Raw genomic sequence first — 20,601 nt, forward strand, 5'->3', positions numbered from 1 at the left:
AACGCCTTGGGGCTTGTGCACAAATCACGCGAGGTTCGATGGGGGGAGGGGGGTCACGAAAAAATTACGATAGTTCACGTTGGGGGAGGGGGGTATAAGGAAACCTCACGTGTATTTTTTTATAGTGCACGAAACTAAGAAAAAAAACCGAACACGAAAAAGTATCTACTTATATACTTTTTCTCAGTTTCGTTAAACATAAATCTTCGATCTGCACTTCAAAATAGCGAGTCTATTTACCGAAAATGAAAAATAAACAAGATTTTCTATATACAATACTATCTTAAAATTAGATGGAATGAAAAAAATTCAAAAAAATACACGTGGTGTTGTGTGGGGGGAGGGGGATAGCCAAAAACCTCACCAAATATCACCAAGGGGGAGGGGGAGGTGGGGGGGTCAAAAAGTAGCCGAAAACACCGCATCGCTTTCGTGAGTTCTTCGCTTACGTAAGACGCAGCGTAAGCCTTTTTTTCCGTGCTGCGTGATAGACTAATTCCTAAGTTCTAAAGCGATGTGATGTCCTTCCACATACTTAAGCAGCAAATCGTACTTTCGCTTCACTTTGCTGTAGTCGGCTGTAATGTGGAACTTTCGTACCAAGTGCACTAAGTTGGTTTTGACCGACATCAGCGCGTAGTTTTTACCTGAAAATAATAAAGAATTTATTGTTTAAAAATATTGTTACATTCAATTCTTATTAGAAGAGTTTGAAGAAACCATGGAATCGCTATGTTAAAATATCACTTTCAAACTCAAGACACGAAAAACGTGTTTGCAATTTCCGCAAAATGTTTCCCATGAGATTTTTAATAAATTTTGTTACACCCGAAGCATCGGACTTGTTTTTCAAAGCATTTTATTAACTTGCAATGTAAGTCGGATGACAATGCAATATTATGGTTCCATCGAGCTGATCTGATGATGGAGACAGGAGGTGGCGATAGGAACTCTGTGATAAATTAACGCAATCTAATTGTGTTTGGGGTTCTTAGAATTGTCTCGATTAGTATTCGTTGCTTGTGAAAAGAAAAGTACAGTCTGCGATAAAAGCTTGTACCAAAAATGTTTCTTTTTGCCAAAAACTTATTTTAAATCACGATGAAGTCGTGTTCTTTATATCAGTGAAGATCACTGTAAGGTCAAAAATTCACCTATGCAGTTCCGCCTTCCAAGGCTAAAGGCACCATAGCAGCCAGGGTTCTGAGGCAGTTTGGATGGGTCCAGCCAGCGTTCTGGCTTAAACTCCATGCGGTCCGGGCCCCAGATCGGAAGGCGGTGTATGCCCCACAAGGACACAATGCAACCGCTGCCCGCCGGGAGGGTGTAGTTCTCTGGAAGAATAAATAAATAATTAGGCTGTCGCTTCATCATCTCCTAGTCGTTTTCGGCTACAGCGACTGCTTTTCTACCGCTGAGAGCGTCGCTGGTGCGCTTTCAGGTGACTGACGTAGCCAATCTTTGCAGCAAATGTGCGGCCACATTCGCTGCAGGCCAGCACCCCACCGACGTAATAATTATACGTGATGGCCACAGGTGGTCCGACTTTTAGCTGTCTCATACATAAGAGGGAAGCTGATGAAATCTCTGTGTTTTACTTTTTTAAGATATACGAGGCAAACGAGCAGACGAAAGGCCTGGAGGTAAGCGCTTAACATCGCTTACGGACACACGCAACACCAGACGGGAAGGTTGAAAGTCCTATCGGTCCGGAAATACCGCAGGCGACATTTTATTCCAGACTTTAGTTGTGTGTTGCAGAAAGTTTCTGCAGAATCGCACCGTTGAGGACTGCTAACCATATAAGTGGTGAAGATGGAAAGTCGATAGAGGTAGCGAGTTGCAAAAATGCCAAAAAAGCACTTGGAAAGTTTGAAAACTTTACACTACGATACACGCTTACCGCGCCGCAATACGCTCCTTATTGTGTAATGAGGAAAAATACAAAAATTAAAAAGGTTTCCACAACAGAACCCGATCTTTCTAATGTTCAAGAAAAAAATCTTCTTCCTCGCGTTATCCCGGCATTTTGCCACGGCTCATGTGAGCCTGGGGTCCGCTTGACAACTAATCCCATGATTTGACGTAGGCACTAGTTTTTACGGAAGCGACTGCCATCTGACCTTCTAACCCAGAGGGGAAACTAGGTCTTATTGGGATTAGTCCGGTTTCCTCACGATGTTTTCCTTCACCGAAAAGCGACTGGTAAATATCAAATGATATTTCGTACATAAGTTCCGAAAAACTCACTGGTACGAGCTGGGGTTTCAACCCGCGATCTCCGGATTGAAAGTTCACGCTCTTACCGCTAGGCCAAGAGCGCTTGTATCAAAACCAGTAATACATTGTTAAAACTGAATAGACCTCTTTGTAAATTACAAAATGGATACCGTATTTCCTTCCTTTAAGAGCCAACAGGAGTGGGCATTTCTCCATACAAACGTACTCGACTGTTTCCTCCGTGGGTTTTGATGCTAGAGCAATGATTTTTTCAACACAGATTAATATTCACCAAAAAGCGAATCAAATGATACATAAGTTCATAAGTTCCGAAAAACTCATTGGTACGAGCCGAGGTTTGAACCCGCGACCTCCGGATTGAAAGTAGCACGCTCTTACCGCTAGGCTACCAGCGCTTCATTGCTTAAGAAAAAAATCGTCATCAACTTACTAAGTTTGAGTTCCTTGTTGATATCCCTCGCGATGATGGGAGTCACAGGACTGATGCGCAGGACCTCTTTAATGACCGCCTCCGTATACACCAGCTTCGCCATATCTTCCTTGCACAAGTCTGGACTGGAGCCGAGGACGGCCAGTATTCTGTAACACACAGGGAATATTATAGAACTTCACCACAGAATAAATAATAGTACTAGGTACAGAAAATTCACTGTCTAACAAAACGCGCTTGTTACGATTAGGACAGATATAACCGCTAGGTGGCGACAGAGCAATGCGTGGCTTATGGCTAGTCACCAAAATTGGTGTGGGATGGAAGTACTTGTAGCTACCTGTTGCAAAGCGACGAAATCGCGGAGTGAGCCACGCCTGACTTCACCAAGAGTTTTGACCGAAGGGTCTCAAGTTCCGGCGGTTTTGACACCAGTTCCCTGACGCTACGGGGTTGCGCCATCGCAGCCATAATATGTTTTGTAGTTTATAGTTTTAATATATTTTTATAATATAATGCTAATTCTAGCTTAATTTTCTATCTATGGGCCACTAGTTGCCTAAAATAATTATATTCATTTCATTTAAACTCCAACTCTATTAGAGATGACGTCCAAGTAAGGACTAGGTACTACAGCATTACATCTCAGTAATTCTAAATTTACCGGATGACGCAGCGTGGGAAGGCCCCAGACTAAATGGACCGACGATCTGGTTAAAGTCGCGGGAAACCGTTGGTTGATGGCAGCGAATGACCATTCGCTGTGGAGATCCTTGGCGGAGGCCTTTGTTCAGCAGTGGGCTTCTTTCGGCTGAGATGATGATGGTGAATTATAAATTCCCTTACATCTATCCAATCCTTTGAGAAGATATTCAGCGTCATGGCCTGCATCATTTGGATTCAGACTACACTAACCATTGGCGGCGGTACTGCCGGCCTAGCCAAGGTTACAATCGCTATCGCTTCGACAACGAAAAGCTTTATGTCTCTCTATCACTCTTCCATATTAGTGCGACAGTGACAGTTGCGTTTCGATCGCTACGGAGCGTAAGCGATTGGCATCTTGGCTACGCGGTCTGATTCTATGAAGAATTTCTATGAAGAAGAACACTTGCACATTCTGTTCCATCAAAATCTCTGCCAAGTTAGCTTGGCCTGACTCTAATAACTTTTGGTTGAGCGTGGTCACGTGAGAAAATCCACTATTGCCTTGACCCTGCCTAATTGAGTCACCTGCGTGAATCAGTGTAAGAATCATCATGTTTACGGCAGACGAGAAGGCGCATTCGACTCGCTTTTATAATAATTCGTGACATATGACGACCAATGTTATAAGTTATAAATATAATGTCTCACAAAGCTATCGAGAGGGAAGGTCGAATTGCGCTTTAGGGTTTTTACCGTAGACAAGTTATCAGTAGGTATGTGACGTGTCAGGTTTCGCGATATTGACATAAATTAACAATCATTTTGACGGGGAATCCATTTTATTGTGTCAGTCTTAATAACAAATTCGTGTTAAGATTTATTAACATACCTAATCTATTATATTTATTTGTCACATAACGCAGTATAAATTATAATGTTAAAAAAAAGAATGAGCGTGGAACAACTTAAGGAAAAAAACAATTGATTAATGAAAAATGCAGACAACAGGTGTTCTTATCGCTAAAGAGCGATCTTATCCAGACAACTTTTGAGTAGCGGAACAGAGAATTTATCAAAAATATACGTAGACTAAGTTTTTAAGTTTCTGACTCTTGGTAAATCCACTCTTGGATATCGAGATCATCACTTCGTATTTTATTGAACTAAGCCCATCATCATTCTGGCCTTGTGCATCTTTGCAGATGAATTAAGCAGCATCTATGATCTAGCGACAGCTCCGCTCGTGGCTATACAACCTGATCCTTGAACGGCATAATCGCCCGCATTTGTGACAAGTTAAATGAGACCCCGCACCAAGGCGACCCTCATCGCGCATGTGTTTTATTGCCCGTTTTCGGGCCAAGTCTTGAAACCAAAACCTACCATGGGTGTCGCGACCTCTAAAAAGGCTATTCCATAGCTCGGCTGCTAACCGTCGGAATTCAGAGGAACCTTTGATCGTCTCCTGGGCATCCAGGTGTGTCCCAACGAGCACTAGAATTGAGATAAGAGCTCGTTCTAATGTATCCTGCTGTATGGAGCTCCTCAAATGTCACTTTATTGGTTGTAACAGAGCAACTTAATTTTCATAAATCTTCTCTTGGACATCCAAGTGTGTCCCAACGAGCACTAGAGCGGAGATAAGAGCTCGTTCTGAGGTATCTTGTTGTATGGAGCTCCTCAAATATTACTTTATTAGTTGGAGGTCATCCATTAATTACATCACACGTATTTCTAATTTTTTTAACCCCCCTCTCTCCTTGTCATGTCACATTTTTTGACCCCCCTTTCCTCACCCTAAACGTGTGATGAAATTAATGGATGATGGATGGATACTGGGGACTGAACTTACTCTTCATAAATCTTCTCTTGGACATCCAAGTGTGTCCCAACGAGCACTAGAGTGGAGATGAGAGCTCGGGATGATGTATCATGTCCTGCCGCGATGAGGGTATCCAGCTCCTGCTGGATCTGATCGTCTGTGAAGGAACCGTCTTCGGCCAGGTCGAGGAGGAGATCCAGGAAGGCTATGAAGCGGCGAGCTGCGTGACAATACACATTTTGATAAGATAAGATAAAAGATATTTATTCGTGACGTTCACAAAACATGTACGAACATGTACAGACAACAACACGAAGGAAATAAGACATCAATAAGTGTGCATCACGAAATGGACCCAACTCAGCATAATAGCTATAGAGCCAGCGCTGGTCCTCCGTAGGGCCTATTCGGTGATGCCACGACAGATAACACATAAAGGTACATATTAAAACATTGCAATTATACACAAAAGGAATGATTAAGACAACAAAGAATACAAAAAAGAAAAATATATACAAGAAAAATAATTAAGAAAACAAACAAAATTAAAAAAAACAAGAATAATATAAACATAGACAAAAATTTACAGTAAAGGTTAAATTATGAACGCGACCACACCATGCGTCAACGCTTTTACAGATTAGAGATATAGATGGTCAAGCAAATCTCAAAGGTAAAAACCGGGCAAGTGCGAGTCGGACTCGCGCACGAAGGGTTCCGTACCATAATGAAAAAAAAACAAAAAAAAAGCAAAAAAAAAAAACGGTCACCCATCCAAGTACTGACCCCTCCCGACGTTGCTTAACTTTGGTCAAAAATCACGTTTGTTGTATGGGAGCCCCATTTAAATCTTTATTTTATTCTGCTTTTAGTATTTGTTGTTATAGCGGCAACAGAAATACATCATCTGTGAAAATTTCAACTGTCTAGCTATCACGGTTCGTGAGATACAGCCTGGTGACAGACGGACGGACGGACGGACGGACAGCGAAGTCTTAGTAATAGGGTCCCGTTTTACCCTTTGGGTACGGAACCCTAAAAACGGCGCGAAATTCAAATTTTCTATGGGACGATATCCTTTCGCGCCTACATTTTTCAAATTTGCCGCCTTTTTCTACTGACAAGATCTGCTTGACCCAGTATACTTTACAGATTGGTAATGGTACTGGCGGCCTAGCCAAGGTGACAATTTTTAATTTAATAAAAAAATAGACTTACATGATGTGTTAGCTAGCCTAGCTTCTAGGCGTTCCTTTCTTCTTTTTTGTAGGACCTGAAAAGAATATTAGAATATAACGAAAGTTTTCAAAAGAATGTTTTTTTTTGGGAATATATTCAGGGGCACTCAATTGTTTAAGTACGTGGTATAACAGTTTGAGAAAAATTATTTCTAATGCAACTTTCGCTCTTATTTTCGCTCGTAAAGTGTAATGTATTTTAGAAACGCGCCAGGGTTTTCCACATTGCGAAATATGGTCGGAAAGCGGAGAATTTGACGTATGCTACTGCCATTTAATAGCTGAGCATTGCGAGTATTTTTCCGTTAGTAAAAATGGAGATTTATACAAATTATTAAATGATGGCCTTCTAAGTCAAGAAAAGTGGTCATTAACAAAGTATATATATATATATATATATGTTTGTCATTTTATTGCACATAAACAGGTCATGGGATACCTATCTAATATTTAATCGAAGTAAACGTCCTTTTAATGACCCATCGTTATTCTGTCGACGGTCTAAACGAAAACGAGTTTTGCTTGTTTTGCTTTTAGGTTACTTTGCAAAGCAAAAAAGGCAAGACATAATAAGGAAAGAGATACAAAAAACCCGATGGACTTTCGGAAAGATCGTTGGCCTCTATTGGTTTTTTTGCCCGCGCAAGGTTGTCTTGCCACTTCGTGAAATTGTGGGCGTTATCTGGCGCATTTCGACGACCGGTCTGGCCGCGTAGCCACAGAAGAAGTAATAGTACTACCGTACAGAAAGGACACTTCCTACTAATCCGAAGTTTGACAGCGATTCAAGGTCGAATCATGCTATCTCTTTCTAATATATAGCACTATCCCTTTCGGCTATTTAGGGTTGTTAAAATTCAAGTGATTATCTTATCTGTGGTCGTGCACGCACAAGGAAGTCAAGTGGTGCCAACCCTAATAATTGCTCGGAGCAATGCTGAGCCCCAAGGCTGAGCCGAACGGGAAGCTGAGTTCGACCGAAGTCATGAGTGTCTCCCCACTGGCGTAGCCAACATGTCAATCATTTACGCTTCGTAACGATTGAAACACAACTGTCGAACTAATATGGAAGAGTGATAGAGAGACAAAAAGCGTTTCGCTGTCGAAGCGATAGCGATTGTAACCTTGGCTAGGCCGGCTGGTTTAGTTGGTAGTCTCTGACTATGGTCCTTGCTTCGAATTTGTATGATCATTACAGACGCGAGATGTTGTTGGTCCCTGAGCAAACGGCGTTTTCTGTGATATTTATTCATAATAATGTGTCGTGTGAACCTACAACACAAGCCCTCTTGAGTTTACTGAAGTCAATTTGTGTGTGTAGTCAATGTGTGTACCTACATACAAAACACACAAATCTATGGCACAAGATAAGCAGTACAAAGGCAAACTTATCCCTTTAAGGGCCTTATTATACTTGTTATGCTTATTTATTTGTTATGTCCACATACGCTGTAAAGGATTCGAAACGTCGGTATGTACCTATAATATAAAGTGTATTCATCCTTACCTGTCCTATCATGTAAACAAACACTTCTTGAACACATAATCATACTTTTTTCTGGAATATCAACACTTAAGATGTTGTTGTATACTTAAAGAAACTTACAAAGTGTTGAAATCAACCAAATAACCACTGAAAAATTATCATTTCTCATTAGATTTTCATCAATAATCGGAGTAACGAACGGATCACCGCAAAAACATCTGACATTACAATTAAATGTTTAGATTGGCCCAGGGTCCTAACTATAGTACCTATATATTCAGTTCGATGAAATTTAAATCATATCCAATTGGAACAGACTTGCAATTGTTTTGCGTCGTTCAATTTTTATACAAATCAACTGTAATCCATACAGTTTAGGTTTAAATTGCAGTGGCAAATTTGGGATTACTCATTTGTAAGTAAGGCTGGACTTTAGGATGTTATTATGATGTTGATGAAACAACGACACTAGGATTCCGATTATACCTTTATTGTTCCGCTCTCTAAAATCTGATGTAAACAATCTAAAGGTCATCGGAGGTAAACTAGTATTGATATCAACCGAGGCGTCATGAAAAAAAATATTGTGCACCGGTTTTACAATATTTTTATTATTACTTTTTTATCGGTCTGTTGATGATTTTACTACGTATGACGCATTTACTGGTCAGACACTGGGTAACACTATATTATCATATATAATCATATCATATATATCATTATACTACACCTTACATTCGTACATGTCTATATCATACTTACTTATAGTTAAGTAGTGTCTGGCCTGCAATCCTATCAACAGGCCAATTCCGACGTGCACTAGCCATAGGAGCCATAGGAGCAAACGGAAACACTACTGTACATCGGTGGAACAGTTAACAGTGTGGGCGATAGAACTCTGTGATAAAACAACGCAACCTAATTGTATTTGGGTTTTCATAATTGTCTCTATGAGTATTAGTTGCCTGTGGTGAAAGAAGAGTACAGTAAGTTTTTATTTATTTTTACTTACCGTACCTTAGTGATACCACTGAAGTTCCGAAGCTCTAAAAGACCTGTCCGCGCTTGGGATACACAATTGGATGGCACCATGAGGTCACGCAGAATAGGGCAAAGTGGCACTCTCCTGTGTCAGAGGCCAAGATCCTTTTTGGGTCACTGAACCAGTAGTAGTAGTAGTAGTTGGGCCGCCGGAAGACGCTGGATGCGGGTCGCTTCCAACCGGTACGAATGGAGGTCCAAGGGGGAGGCCTATGTTCAGCAGTGGACGTCTTATGGTTGAGATGATGATGATGATGATGAACCAGTATTTTTACTTACACTTCTAGACATGTTGTGAAGCGTAGCCATAGCTTCATCCTCCTTCTGTTTCATCGCCGTGAACCGGTAAATGATGTCGGGATGAAGCCAGAAGCTGGCCAGCCTCTGCGCTAGCACATCGAACGCTGTCTCTACGGCTTTCTTGTATTTGGTGTCGATGATCGATCTGTCGTCCAGTGATATGCCAACAGCCGTTTCTGGAATCAAGAAGAGTTGTTATTGGATTTTAACAATAAGATTAGAACGAGTACACACGCATGCACACATGTATGCATGCTGCTCCCTTCTCGTCTCGCTCTTTCTCGTCTCGTCTCGCGCTTCGGATGATAGAGATGCCGAGAAACTCAGCGAGAAGTTCTCGATGAGTGTGTACAGCCGACATAAGTAATAGATGTCATATACGAAAAAAGTGGCCAAGACCTCCAGCGCCCAAATCTGGAATTGAACCAGCGTCCTCTGCATTTGTGGCAGACGCTTAAACCGCTTGACTATCGCATTGTCTGAACTGCCATCTCTTATCGCAACTTGCACCATCCCGCTAATCTAGGGTTAACCGGTTAAACCGTTAACCCAGTGCCATATTGTACTGGTAACCATGGTAACTCGGGGTTGGTGGGATGCTGCAAGTGGCCCTTAAGGGCTTAGGTTAAATCACAAATTATAATATTTAATGGAAAGAAAAACTGACTATGATATGTGATTGGCTGACGATTCGCATGATACTTAGAAACATTCACGAAAAAAGAGGCACGAGCCACATTTTTAATTCATACATTTTCTTTTTTATAAACGATTTCGAAACGAAACGGCGTAATGAAACAAATAAAAAGACCGGCAGCGGAAAAGACATGAAAGTCATTTGACAAAAAATAATAGGGTCCCAATTTGTCACTCTTGGGTCCGGAACCAACAAAATGACTAATCGTTTTACTCGTGACACAGATATCTTTATATTCTGTGTAATTAATGAGATCCCAACTTTTGCATGTTAATATATTGTATGTTAAACCTTAATAAATTATTTTGACTTTTTTGTGCTGCTCGCTGGTGGCCGAGTGCCGCTTGCCAGTTAAATATGGCACCAATTTTAGCTGTAGGCCTGCGGTGGAAGGGAAATAGTGAGAAACAATGGTTACTTACAGCACACACTCTCCAGAGTCCTGTAACTCAAAAAACTCTAAACTCAGACATAAAAGGACCTGTGCGAACTACGGCTTCTAAATTTTAAGCCAGCAATGCCGCTTGCCGGTTAAATCTTCTTCTTCTTCTTTTGTTTGCCCTTGTTTGTTGTTGTTGTCCTAAGGCACCCCAGAGATGCAAAGGGCCTTCACAAGCTCGCGCCACGCCTTCCTATCTTCGGCGACTGCTCTGGCCTCGCTCCAGCTCCTTGCCTTTATCCCACGTTATGTGAGGTCGGCACAACATGTTTTTCTCTTCCATTCTCCTCTTTCGTCACCTCAGCACTCACTCCTTTCTTTCTCATATGCTCTCGCACACAATCCGTCCATCGGTTTTTGGGTCTACCATCCGATCTCCGTCCATCAACATTCATCCCTAATATTCTTTTGCCTACTCGTATATGGCATTCATCCCTCCTCATTACATGCCCATACCAGCTAACCTACTACTCCTCATCTTCTCCGTTACTGGTGCTATTTTTAAGCTTCCTCTTATATACTCATTCTTAATCCGATCCTTTCTCGTCACTCCACACATCCATCTCAACATTCTCATTTCCGCTGGGAGCACTCTTCTTTCATCCGCCACTTTCGTCGCCCAGCATTCTGATCCATACATTACAACAGGACCCCTATTCGACAAACAATCGTGTTGATCTCCCGTTGATGTGGGAAAAATCATAAGTTCTCGAATACGTACAATGTCAAAATTTGACATTAACAATCCACAGTTAGGGTGACAAGCAAACCAAACCGAACCGCCCTTAGTTTACAGTTGAGTTTTGGTTGTACTAAATGATATTATCCACCGTTGATGTAATCAACACTCAGTATGGAATAAAATCAACTGTTGATTTGACGTGGATGCAAAATCTGACAGTTGTACATGTCGAATTTGGCCCCAGGTCTCACGATCGTCATGTAGATTTTCGCTTGCCGGTTAAATATCGCCACAAAATTGTCTGAATATCAGTTTTAGCAGCCAGTACGAAGAGGAAGGGATAATGACAGAAAGAGCAAAATAACTTACGGCACACACTCTCCAAGGTCCTCTCTGTCAGATACTCCGTAGGGTCGAATGGTCCTGTACCAGCCTCAGCTTCTAGGTCTTGAGCCAGCAATGCCGCTTGCCGGTTAAATATGGCCAGGAACCCGTCGAGAACATGCTGACTGAACGTAGGGTTCAATAGCTTGCGGTTCCGCTTCCAAGTGGGCACTGAAAGGAAAATGGGTTTTAAAGGGGAAAATGGTTTTTGTGATAAAAAAAAACTGGTGCTTGAGATTCTGTAGTTAGTGTCACTGTTTGTTGTCGTTGATAATCTAGAGTTTTCTGGAATTTAGAGTTTAGACTCTACGTAACGATTTTGCATCGTGACATTGACGCGATGCCATATGAGTGTAATTTCTAAATGAAATTGTAGTAGTTATATCTTTATGGAAATATTTAATCTGAAAAAGTTACATCGTTCAAATAAAATACCGGCTTTAAAGTATAAATCCAGCTTTCAGTAAAACAGGATATATTTACAAACCGATATTTTATTAAAATGAAAATTCTATTACTAATGTGTTCGGCAGAAACCTATGCAAATTACCAAAAACATATTTTGGGTAAAATCGGTGGCGAAAAAACAAATAGGCATTAGCAAAAGCTTTTTTTCAATTTGATTTAAATAAACGAGAATAAAAAGTTGATTTAATCCTGAATTTAATGTCTAAGTATATATCGGTAATATTTGAACGGCGTGGTTAGCATAGGACCTAAGAAGTATATTGAGATAAATTTTACTCAGTTAAACGATAAAAATATTATATTAACCATACATAATAATTCGGCCTGGCCCGCAATGTAAAGCAATACCTACACAAGTTAGGAGATACGAGCTTTTTAAAGTAACGGTCATTGACGCTTGTTGGCAGTAACTATAAAAAGCTCGTATTTCATAATGTCATATTAATTATGTTTTATGTTTCGTAATGTTTGCACAGTGCTGGTACATACATTGTTGCTCGGTAAATATTCAATAATTACTCGTAATTACGGCGTCACCATTACGCGTAACTTAAAAAAACAGCCCTTATGTATTTCTCACTGTCCTTTTAAGGTACATATTTTATAAATATAAGAACTTATGTAATTTTATTAAATACAAATAAGAACAGAAATTTACAAACTTATAACTAGGTAAATATAAAAATTAAGGGTATTACATGCTATTAGGCCATAGGTACCCGGCTAAATGTAGCACGCTGCTGGCGTTTCCCCTTTGCACGGCTAGCGAAATACGCTGGATTAAAAATGCGCCAGACCTGGGGTCGCCGCTTTTCTCTCGTAGGCGTATACCTAATTTTCCAATATTTTTTGGCTGCTATTTAACTGATCACCAGATATAATAAAATTTAATACCAAAAAAATCTACTTTACCACCCTAAAATCATGAATGATCACCAAAATTATAACACCAGTTTAATGTGAAATGATTACCAATTTTATTACATTTTACTATCCTATTAAAGGAAATGGCACCAAACTAATAATTATTAACCCAAAAATTATAAATTATTACCAAATATCAAACCCCATTTTAATGTCAATTGATAACCAAATTTTTACATCTTGCTATCCTATTAAATAAAATGACACCAAAATAATCATTTTAAACCCAAAAATAGTAAATGACCACCAAAATTAAAACCCCATTTTAATGTAAAATTGTAACCAAATTTTTAAATATTGCTAACCTATTAAAGCAAATGACTCCAAAATAATCATTGGAAACCCGAAAATAGTAAATGACCACCAAAATTGTAACCACAATTGTTTCTGTATGGATCACAGTTCAAACCTAATCTAACCCACTTTTCTAGTAGCATTTCGTTTCTGTAAGGGTCGCAGTTCAAACCTAACCTAACCCACTTTGCTACTTTTCTAGTAGCATTTCTTTTCGGTAAGGGTCGCAGTTTCAACCTAACCTAACCCAACCCACTTTTCTAGTAGCATTTCTTTTCTGTAAGGGTCGCAGTTTCAACCTAACCTAACCCAACCCACTTTTCTAGTAGCATTTCGTTTCAAACTTAACCTAACCCACTTTTTTAGTAGAATTTCGTTTCTGTATGGGTCGCAGTTCAAACCTAACCTAACCCACTTTTCTAGTAGCATTTCGTTTCTTTAAGGGTCGCAGTTCAAACCTAACCTAACCCACTTTTCTAGTAGCATTTCTTTTCTGTAAGGGTCGCAGTTTAACCTAACCTACTTTTCTAGTAGCATTTCGTTCCTGTAAGAGTCGCAGTTCAAACCTAACCTAACCCACTTTTCTTTAGCTTTTCGTTTCTGTAAGGGTCGCAGTTCTAACCTAACCTAACCCACTTATCTGATATTGCACTGCTATCGCAGTTCGGTTCTGTGAGGATCGGAGTTCTAACCTATCCTAACCCACTTTTCTAGTAGCATTTCGTTTCTGTAAGGATCGCAGTTCAAACCTAACCTAACCCACTTTTCTAGTAGCATTTCGTTTCTGTAAGGGACGCAGTTCAAACCTAACCTAACCCACTTTTCTAGTAACATTTCTTTTCTGTAAGGGTCGCAGTTCAAACCTAACCTAACCCACTTTTCTAGTCGCATTTCGTTTCGGTAAGGGTCGCAGTGCTAACCTAGCCCACTTAACTGATAGCAGTTCAAACCTAACCTAACTTACTTTTCTAGTAGCATATAAGCATGCTATTAGAAAAGAAGGTGAGGTTAGGTAGGTATGCGGTGTGGGGTACGGGGGGTTGAGCGGGAGGGGCTAGTAATTTTGGCATCATTTTACTTTATTTGGTAATATGTATACATTTTTTGGTAATCATAGTGGTTTATTTAGGTGAACATATCGCATTAATTTGGTCTTCAAGATTTGGTGATCATTAATGATTTTTGGTAATCATTTAATATATTTGGTATTCGAAAACAATTTGAAGTGCAGTCCGTAATTAAAACGGTGGTACTTATGTAATTTTAGGGCGTATTTTTTTGGTGTTCAGTAATTTTTTTTGGTAAGCATGTTTTTTTTATTTAGGGTACCAAAGTATTTTTTGGTGGTCATTATATTTGTAGCCATATTTTTTTTAGTATTTAAGTAATTATAAGAAAAGGACATAAATTTAATATTTAAGTCAGCATATAGACTAGGAATCTTCTAGACCGAGTTTAGAGCAATTATTTCATGCAACCGATGATGCCAAAAATGCTGGGGTGCGCGGAACGAGGTGAGCGAAGTCGCGTGCCGTGATTGGTCCGTTCAAAGACACGGACGTCACACAAAGACACTTTCGACTGAACATGGAGTAAAATTACCGTATACGTGGCAGAGAGTTAGCGCGACTATGCTCAGTATGGAGGATGTTTTGTATGTGCTCGTCAGTAATGGCTCCTCCACACGATGGGCCAGCGCCGGCCACTCCAAGGGTCGCATTTATGCGTTAGATAGCAAGTGATATTGCTATCTCATTCTACCGCATGGCTGCGTCCCTTGGAGTGGCCGGCGTTGGCCCATCGTGTAGAGGAGCCATAACAATCTTACCATCGGCAGTGATGAGGCCATCCCCGACCCAACTGGAGCCCATCTTGTAAATGTAGTTCTTCTCTAAGCACGTGTTCAGCGCTGTCATGGCGTCCTCTGGGTCGTTGATCACTACAAATATCGAAATACATATTATTATAACAGTTATACCGGGTGTGGCCTGTAATATGAGCAAAAAAATTAACTGTAGGCTGTACTCGTCATACTGACCAACATTTGTTCAGCGACTTTTAAAAATAACTTATGGTTTGATTTTTAATACACTTTAAAGTTTATTCTAAGACGCAATGTATTGCGAATTTTGTTATCTTTAAAGCGTGACAAGCAACGTCAATCACAATGATATGGCGTGGCGATGGCGTCCATTGAAGCTAATATTTATTTTGTATGAAAAATAGCGAGTCTAAATACTTCATAATTTTTAAAAGTTGTTGAACAAAAGTGTCACCGTTTGAGGAGTACAATCTATGTTTTAATTATTTGCTCGTGTTACAGGCCACACCCGGTATATGATATAAGGTTTTATAAACAATTTAAGACTTCCGCGTACTGTTTTATACACTCAATTATTTTGCTTACCAGGTAAAATTAAAATGTAGGTGAAGCATTGACAGCAATATTACTGTATAAAAATTGGAATAATAGTAAAAACATTATCACTCGTAATTTAAGACTGCGTCGAGCAAAATCAGCGAAGAAGGCAGTCACCGTTTAGTCGCTAGCGTTCACATCTCTTGATAAAAAAGAAATTAAAATAAATGTCATTATTATCCCAAAGAGTGTGCTTACAACGAATCAGCCTTGAAAATCTGAAATCTTTTACAATATAATAAATACACTTATGCAAAGTTGGACCTAAAATGAGATGAACGAGTGTCAGCGTTTAGTAAAATTTGTATAAAAAAATCGATGCTCATGCGATAAAATTGAGTGATTTCGAAAGCCAGATAACTGGACTACAACGAATCAGGCTTTTCCTATTTTTCCTCTTAAAGGCTACAGAGAAATTCAATCGTAAACTAAAACTTTCGTAAAATTTCCATACATCCGCCATATCTGTCAAAATCTCCTTGTCCTCGGGAAAATTTACCCTCCTCTACGCCCTCTTAACATAGATCTAGTAATATCCTAAATCTTTTAGTGTGTAAGTTTGTGCAGTGTATTTTGGTTGAATAAACTGTTTGGGTTGTATTCAAGAGTTTTCTTCGAAACTCCAACGGAGGCTGCCCTATAACAGTATGTATTTTTTTGTATAAATGTATTTTAACTATGGGACCGCTTGGACAATTTCATCCCAAGGAGCATTTCTCTTTTGAAAATGTTTTATTTAAACATCAAAATAATGAACACTATACATAGGACTGTGGGTATATATTAACCGGGGTTAATCGGTTAAATCGTTAACCTAGTGTCAAATTGTACTGGGAACCATGGTAACGCAAACGTTTAACCGGTAAACCGGGTTAGTGAATAGTGCAAGTGGCTTACGGAATATCACGTTAGGCCCTGCCCAGAGAGCTATGACGCCGCCTGCCTTTTCTGCTGCTATGCTGGCCTGTTTGGCATTCTCCCAGAATCCTGAAACAAAACACTGTATCAAAACAATTCTAACAACTCAGCATCCATCATCAGATCAGCTCAAAAAGTCTGCAGATTTTGATATCCCACGGATTACAAGTGTTATTTTAAACGTCAAACTTCTATGAAATTATGACGTATAATATAAATATCACTTGCACTACGTATGCTATCAAAATCGCAGCAGACTTTTCTTGGTCTAACTCTTTAATATTGTATTGTCACCCACATAATTATGTACGTACGATGTGATTCAGCTCAATTGAATTTGGCCTAAACAAACATATTATCACAAATAAACAAAACAAGTCAAAAAATCTTTTTATTGTAATAAAAATTATTTAATACGAGTAAGCGTGTCATTTTCATATTATATTTTATTTTTCGTAATATTTTATTAAATTTAATAGAGGTAGACCAAGAAAAGCCTGCAGCGATTTTGTGCAGTGCAAACTAGTGTTATTTACTCGTATACGTCATAATGTCATATTAGTTTGACATTTAAAATAACACTTACAGTGCGTGTGCTATCAAAATCGCTGCAGATTTTTCTTGGTTAAACTCTAAATACCTAATTTTAATTCAAGAACAAAAAAAGCTTTCGCGTTTTAAAGATTTTCCTAACCTAACAGTTAAGGTTAGTTACTAACCGCTATCATACAGGGTGCATAATTGCCTTACCATCGAAATTTAATTTTTATTTCGTTTAGTAGTACCACTGTATATACAGGGCGTCCCACAGCTATGCCACATGGAGGGAAAGTACCCTGAATATTGTAGATGGAACATTTTACTGAAAGAAGACATTATTTTAATTTTAAAAACAATTTAAACTGCATTCATGATTTTTAAATAATTACATGGTTGAACCGGGAATCGAACCCGCTACACGAGAAAAAAAAAACACCCTGTAGCTTTTTCATCCCGATCGAAAGGCTTCATCATAAGGATTATTTTTTGCTAAATAACATAGTGTCAGAAACTAAAGGAAGACCATGAATTTTAACATTTGATGTGAAATTTAGCGAAATAATCAAAAGAGAGCGGCTTTGTATTCAACAGAATGACACTCATTTTGAGCATTTGATAAATTAAATTGGTTAATTTGAATTAAAAATGTTAAAATTCATGGGTTTCTTTTTATTACCGACACTATGTTATTTAGCAAAAAATAATCCTTATGATGAAGCCTTTCGATCGGTATGAAAAAGCTACAGGATGTTTTTTTTACCGTGTAGCGGGTTCGATTCCCGGTTCAACCATGTAATTATTTAAAAATCTATGAATGCAGTTTAAATTGTTTTTTAAATTAAAATAATGTCTTCTTTCAGCAAAATGTTCTATCTACAATATTCAGGGCACTTACCCTCCATGTGGCATAGCTGTGGGACGCCCTGTATATTGTATGTAAATAAATTATATATCTATCTAATTATATATTTTTATAAAAAAATAATAAAAATAAAAAACTCACGTTCACTCCCCCCTATCAGCTTATACACGTGTCCGACAATCGGCAGCCTCCCCTCAAATGTCGGCACCAGCGCGGCCAGCTCCAAATACCTCCGCCTCCTCTTTTGCACCAAATATAAAATCAACACGGAACAAGCCAGCAGGGCCCCGAGCACGACAATGGATAACATGTTTGAGGCAAGCTTGGATGTTTACTGGACGTTTTTGGCGAGTTTTCCTTATATATGGATGTGAAATTGTACCGATATTGTGCATTTGTGTAGCAGGTTCTGTGAGGAAAACGTACTACTTAAAAAATAATTAAAAAAGGTTATTATTATGGTTAGGTTAGGTTAAGTTTTATTATGTTTGTTTATTTATTCCATTGTTTTTATCAATAAAAGATTTTTTTACAAGCTTTTGTTTTGTTGTTACACTTGTTACATATTAACGCCATAATCTATAACATAACGCCAATAATGGCACAAAATACTAGTATGGACTTTCCGTACAGCCGAGCGTCTATATGAACAGTCACCTGCAATATTTATGTTACACAACTAAGGCCGCAGAAATATGTGACACGCTCTTATGGATCTACAAATAATATGGTGTCAGATATTTTTGCGGCCTTCGTTGTGTAACATATTATTGCAGGTGACTGTACCTACTGAACCCTCCGAGCATTATTAGATTCTGACTCACACTTGGTCGGGTTTTTATCGATAACCTTGACTAAAGGAACCCTGACTTTATTCGTACCAGTTTAGTTTTAGTGCGTAGGTATTCGGTGTTATGTTTGGGATAAACTGCCGTATTCGAACTTCAAGATATTCACAAGACGACACGTACTAGATCCATTCTAGATACGTTATAGTTTAGATATCAACTAGTTCTCTTTTGCAGCGCAATTCGGGCAACCAATGTCACTTTTACGTTAGATAAGAGTAAGATATCTGTTAGATTTGAACTGGATCTCTAAGTCATATCCTGTGGAAATCATTCAAGAGTATCTCCAGAATCGCAAATGTCAAATTTGACAGGTTAGAACTTAAGCATATCGTTATCGTATCTTGGTGATGTCTAAAAGATGTCTAATATATGTCTATTTCAAAATCCGAATCGGGCCCAAAGTGTTTACGAACTTTAAGATACGTCAAATATTACGGCTAGATACGATATGGATTAGATGTGTCAGTGTGAAATGTGAAGTTTCTTCAAACAAATACGTCACTTTTGACACTGACATATCTAATCCATATCGTATCTAGCCGTAATATTTGACGTATCTTAAAGTTCGAATAGGGCGGATTATCACATTTTCTCTGGTGTTACACAATAATCATCACTTAAAATGTTGTTGTATACTTAAAGAAACTCACAAAATATTGAAATCAAAATAACCACTGAAAATTTTCATTTCTAATAAGATTTTCATCAATAATCGCAGTACTTAACGAACGGATCACCTCAGAAACATCTGACAATACAATGTCTAGATTCTCTAAGTCTATATGAATCCTTCGAGCAACACCGGCTTCCGACATGTCGGAAGGGAGGGGCCCAAGCGATATCTCGCCGTACAAATCTTTCTGCCATTTTTCACGGGGGGAAAGGTGCACACAGTCGCATTTCTCACACACTTACATACAAAATCCAATCTGTAATGACGACACAAATACATAGAAAATGACACACGTCAAAGACAAATCTTGCAAACCTCGATCTCTTTTTGTGAACGGACGAGTGACTAGTGTCATAACACGCACACTAACACATTTTCGTTGAAGTATGTCATTGTATTCTGAGAGATGAGAAGTCGGATTTGTCGCTCTGTGGCGACAGGTGTTTTAATTATTAGTATTTTTATAATTAATATTAACGTACCGTATTCAAATTCAATCGCCGCTCCGCGCGACGCGGGCGCAGCGTAAGAGTACTTGCCTTATCGCTCGGTTCGTTTCGCCGTAGATCGGCGGCCCGAGTGCGCATTCGTGCGCGCTCGGAAATCCCGGTTAGTCGGCATATTACCACTCTCGAGGCTGGACGCATGCGCTCGCGCCGCCTGAGCTAACGGTTAATGCTTACGCGCCGACTCGCTTGCTTTATATTCGGTTTGCGTGCGCGCCGAATACGCTTATAGCTTTTGCTTTTTATGTATACTTTCTTTATGTGTTTTTTCTATATTCTGTGCTTACTCTGACTTTCTCTTCAACTATACTGTGCTGTGCTTTGTACTCTTACTTCTTTCCTTTGTGTTTGTGACTCTTGTGTGCCGTTATTTGACAATATATAATTAATGTGGAACTAGCTTGTTTCTCTTATCTCGCTAGGCTAGTTCACCACATAATTGGTGACCTCCGTTGAGTTGGACAGTTGTGTAACGGACATATTTTAAATTTTACCGTGTAACGGACGTTTTTAAATTCTACCGTGTAACGGCCATTTTTTGAATTTTAATTTGTAACGAACGTTTGTGTTACATATTTTTACAAACATTTATCGAGTTTTATCTTTTAACAAACATTTATTTTTTGAAATTTACAGTTTTAGTTTATAATAGACGTTTTTATTAAATTTAAATCGAGAATGTCTGACGACGAAAGTACGGCACCTCGGGTGGCTGTACAGGTCCCTGGGGCGGGGGCC

At 39.2% G+C, this 20,601-nt stretch overlaps 1 protein-coding gene across 1 annotated transcript; it reads right to left on the bottom strand.

Annotated features, from left to right (window-relative positions):
• Positions 1-478: 478 nt before the first annotated feature.
• On the bottom strand, positions 479-18,143 carry LOC134674979 (cytochrome P450 4g15-like). Its single transcript, XM_063533123.1, has 10 exons — positions 17,975-18,143; positions 16,411-16,500; positions 14,923-15,033; positions 11,394-11,579; positions 9,186-9,382; positions 6,360-6,414; positions 5,172-5,361; positions 2,672-2,820; positions 1,155-1,334; positions 479-647 (listed from the first exon to the last, which is right to left on the bottom strand). Exons 1-10 carry the CDS (start codon positions 18,141-18,143, stop codon positions 493-495), a joined length of 1,482 nt encoding a protein of 493 aa, XP_063389193.1. The 3' UTR covers positions 479-492.
• Between the last annotated feature and the right edge of the window lie 2,458 nt (positions 18,144-20,601).

This window comes from Cydia fagiglandana, chromosome 21 (assembly GCF_963556715.1).
Source record: "Cydia fagiglandana chromosome 21, ilCydFagi1.1, whole genome shotgun sequence".
Lineage (NCBI taxonomy): Eukaryota > Metazoa > Arthropoda > Insecta > Lepidoptera > Tortricidae > Cydia > Cydia fagiglandana.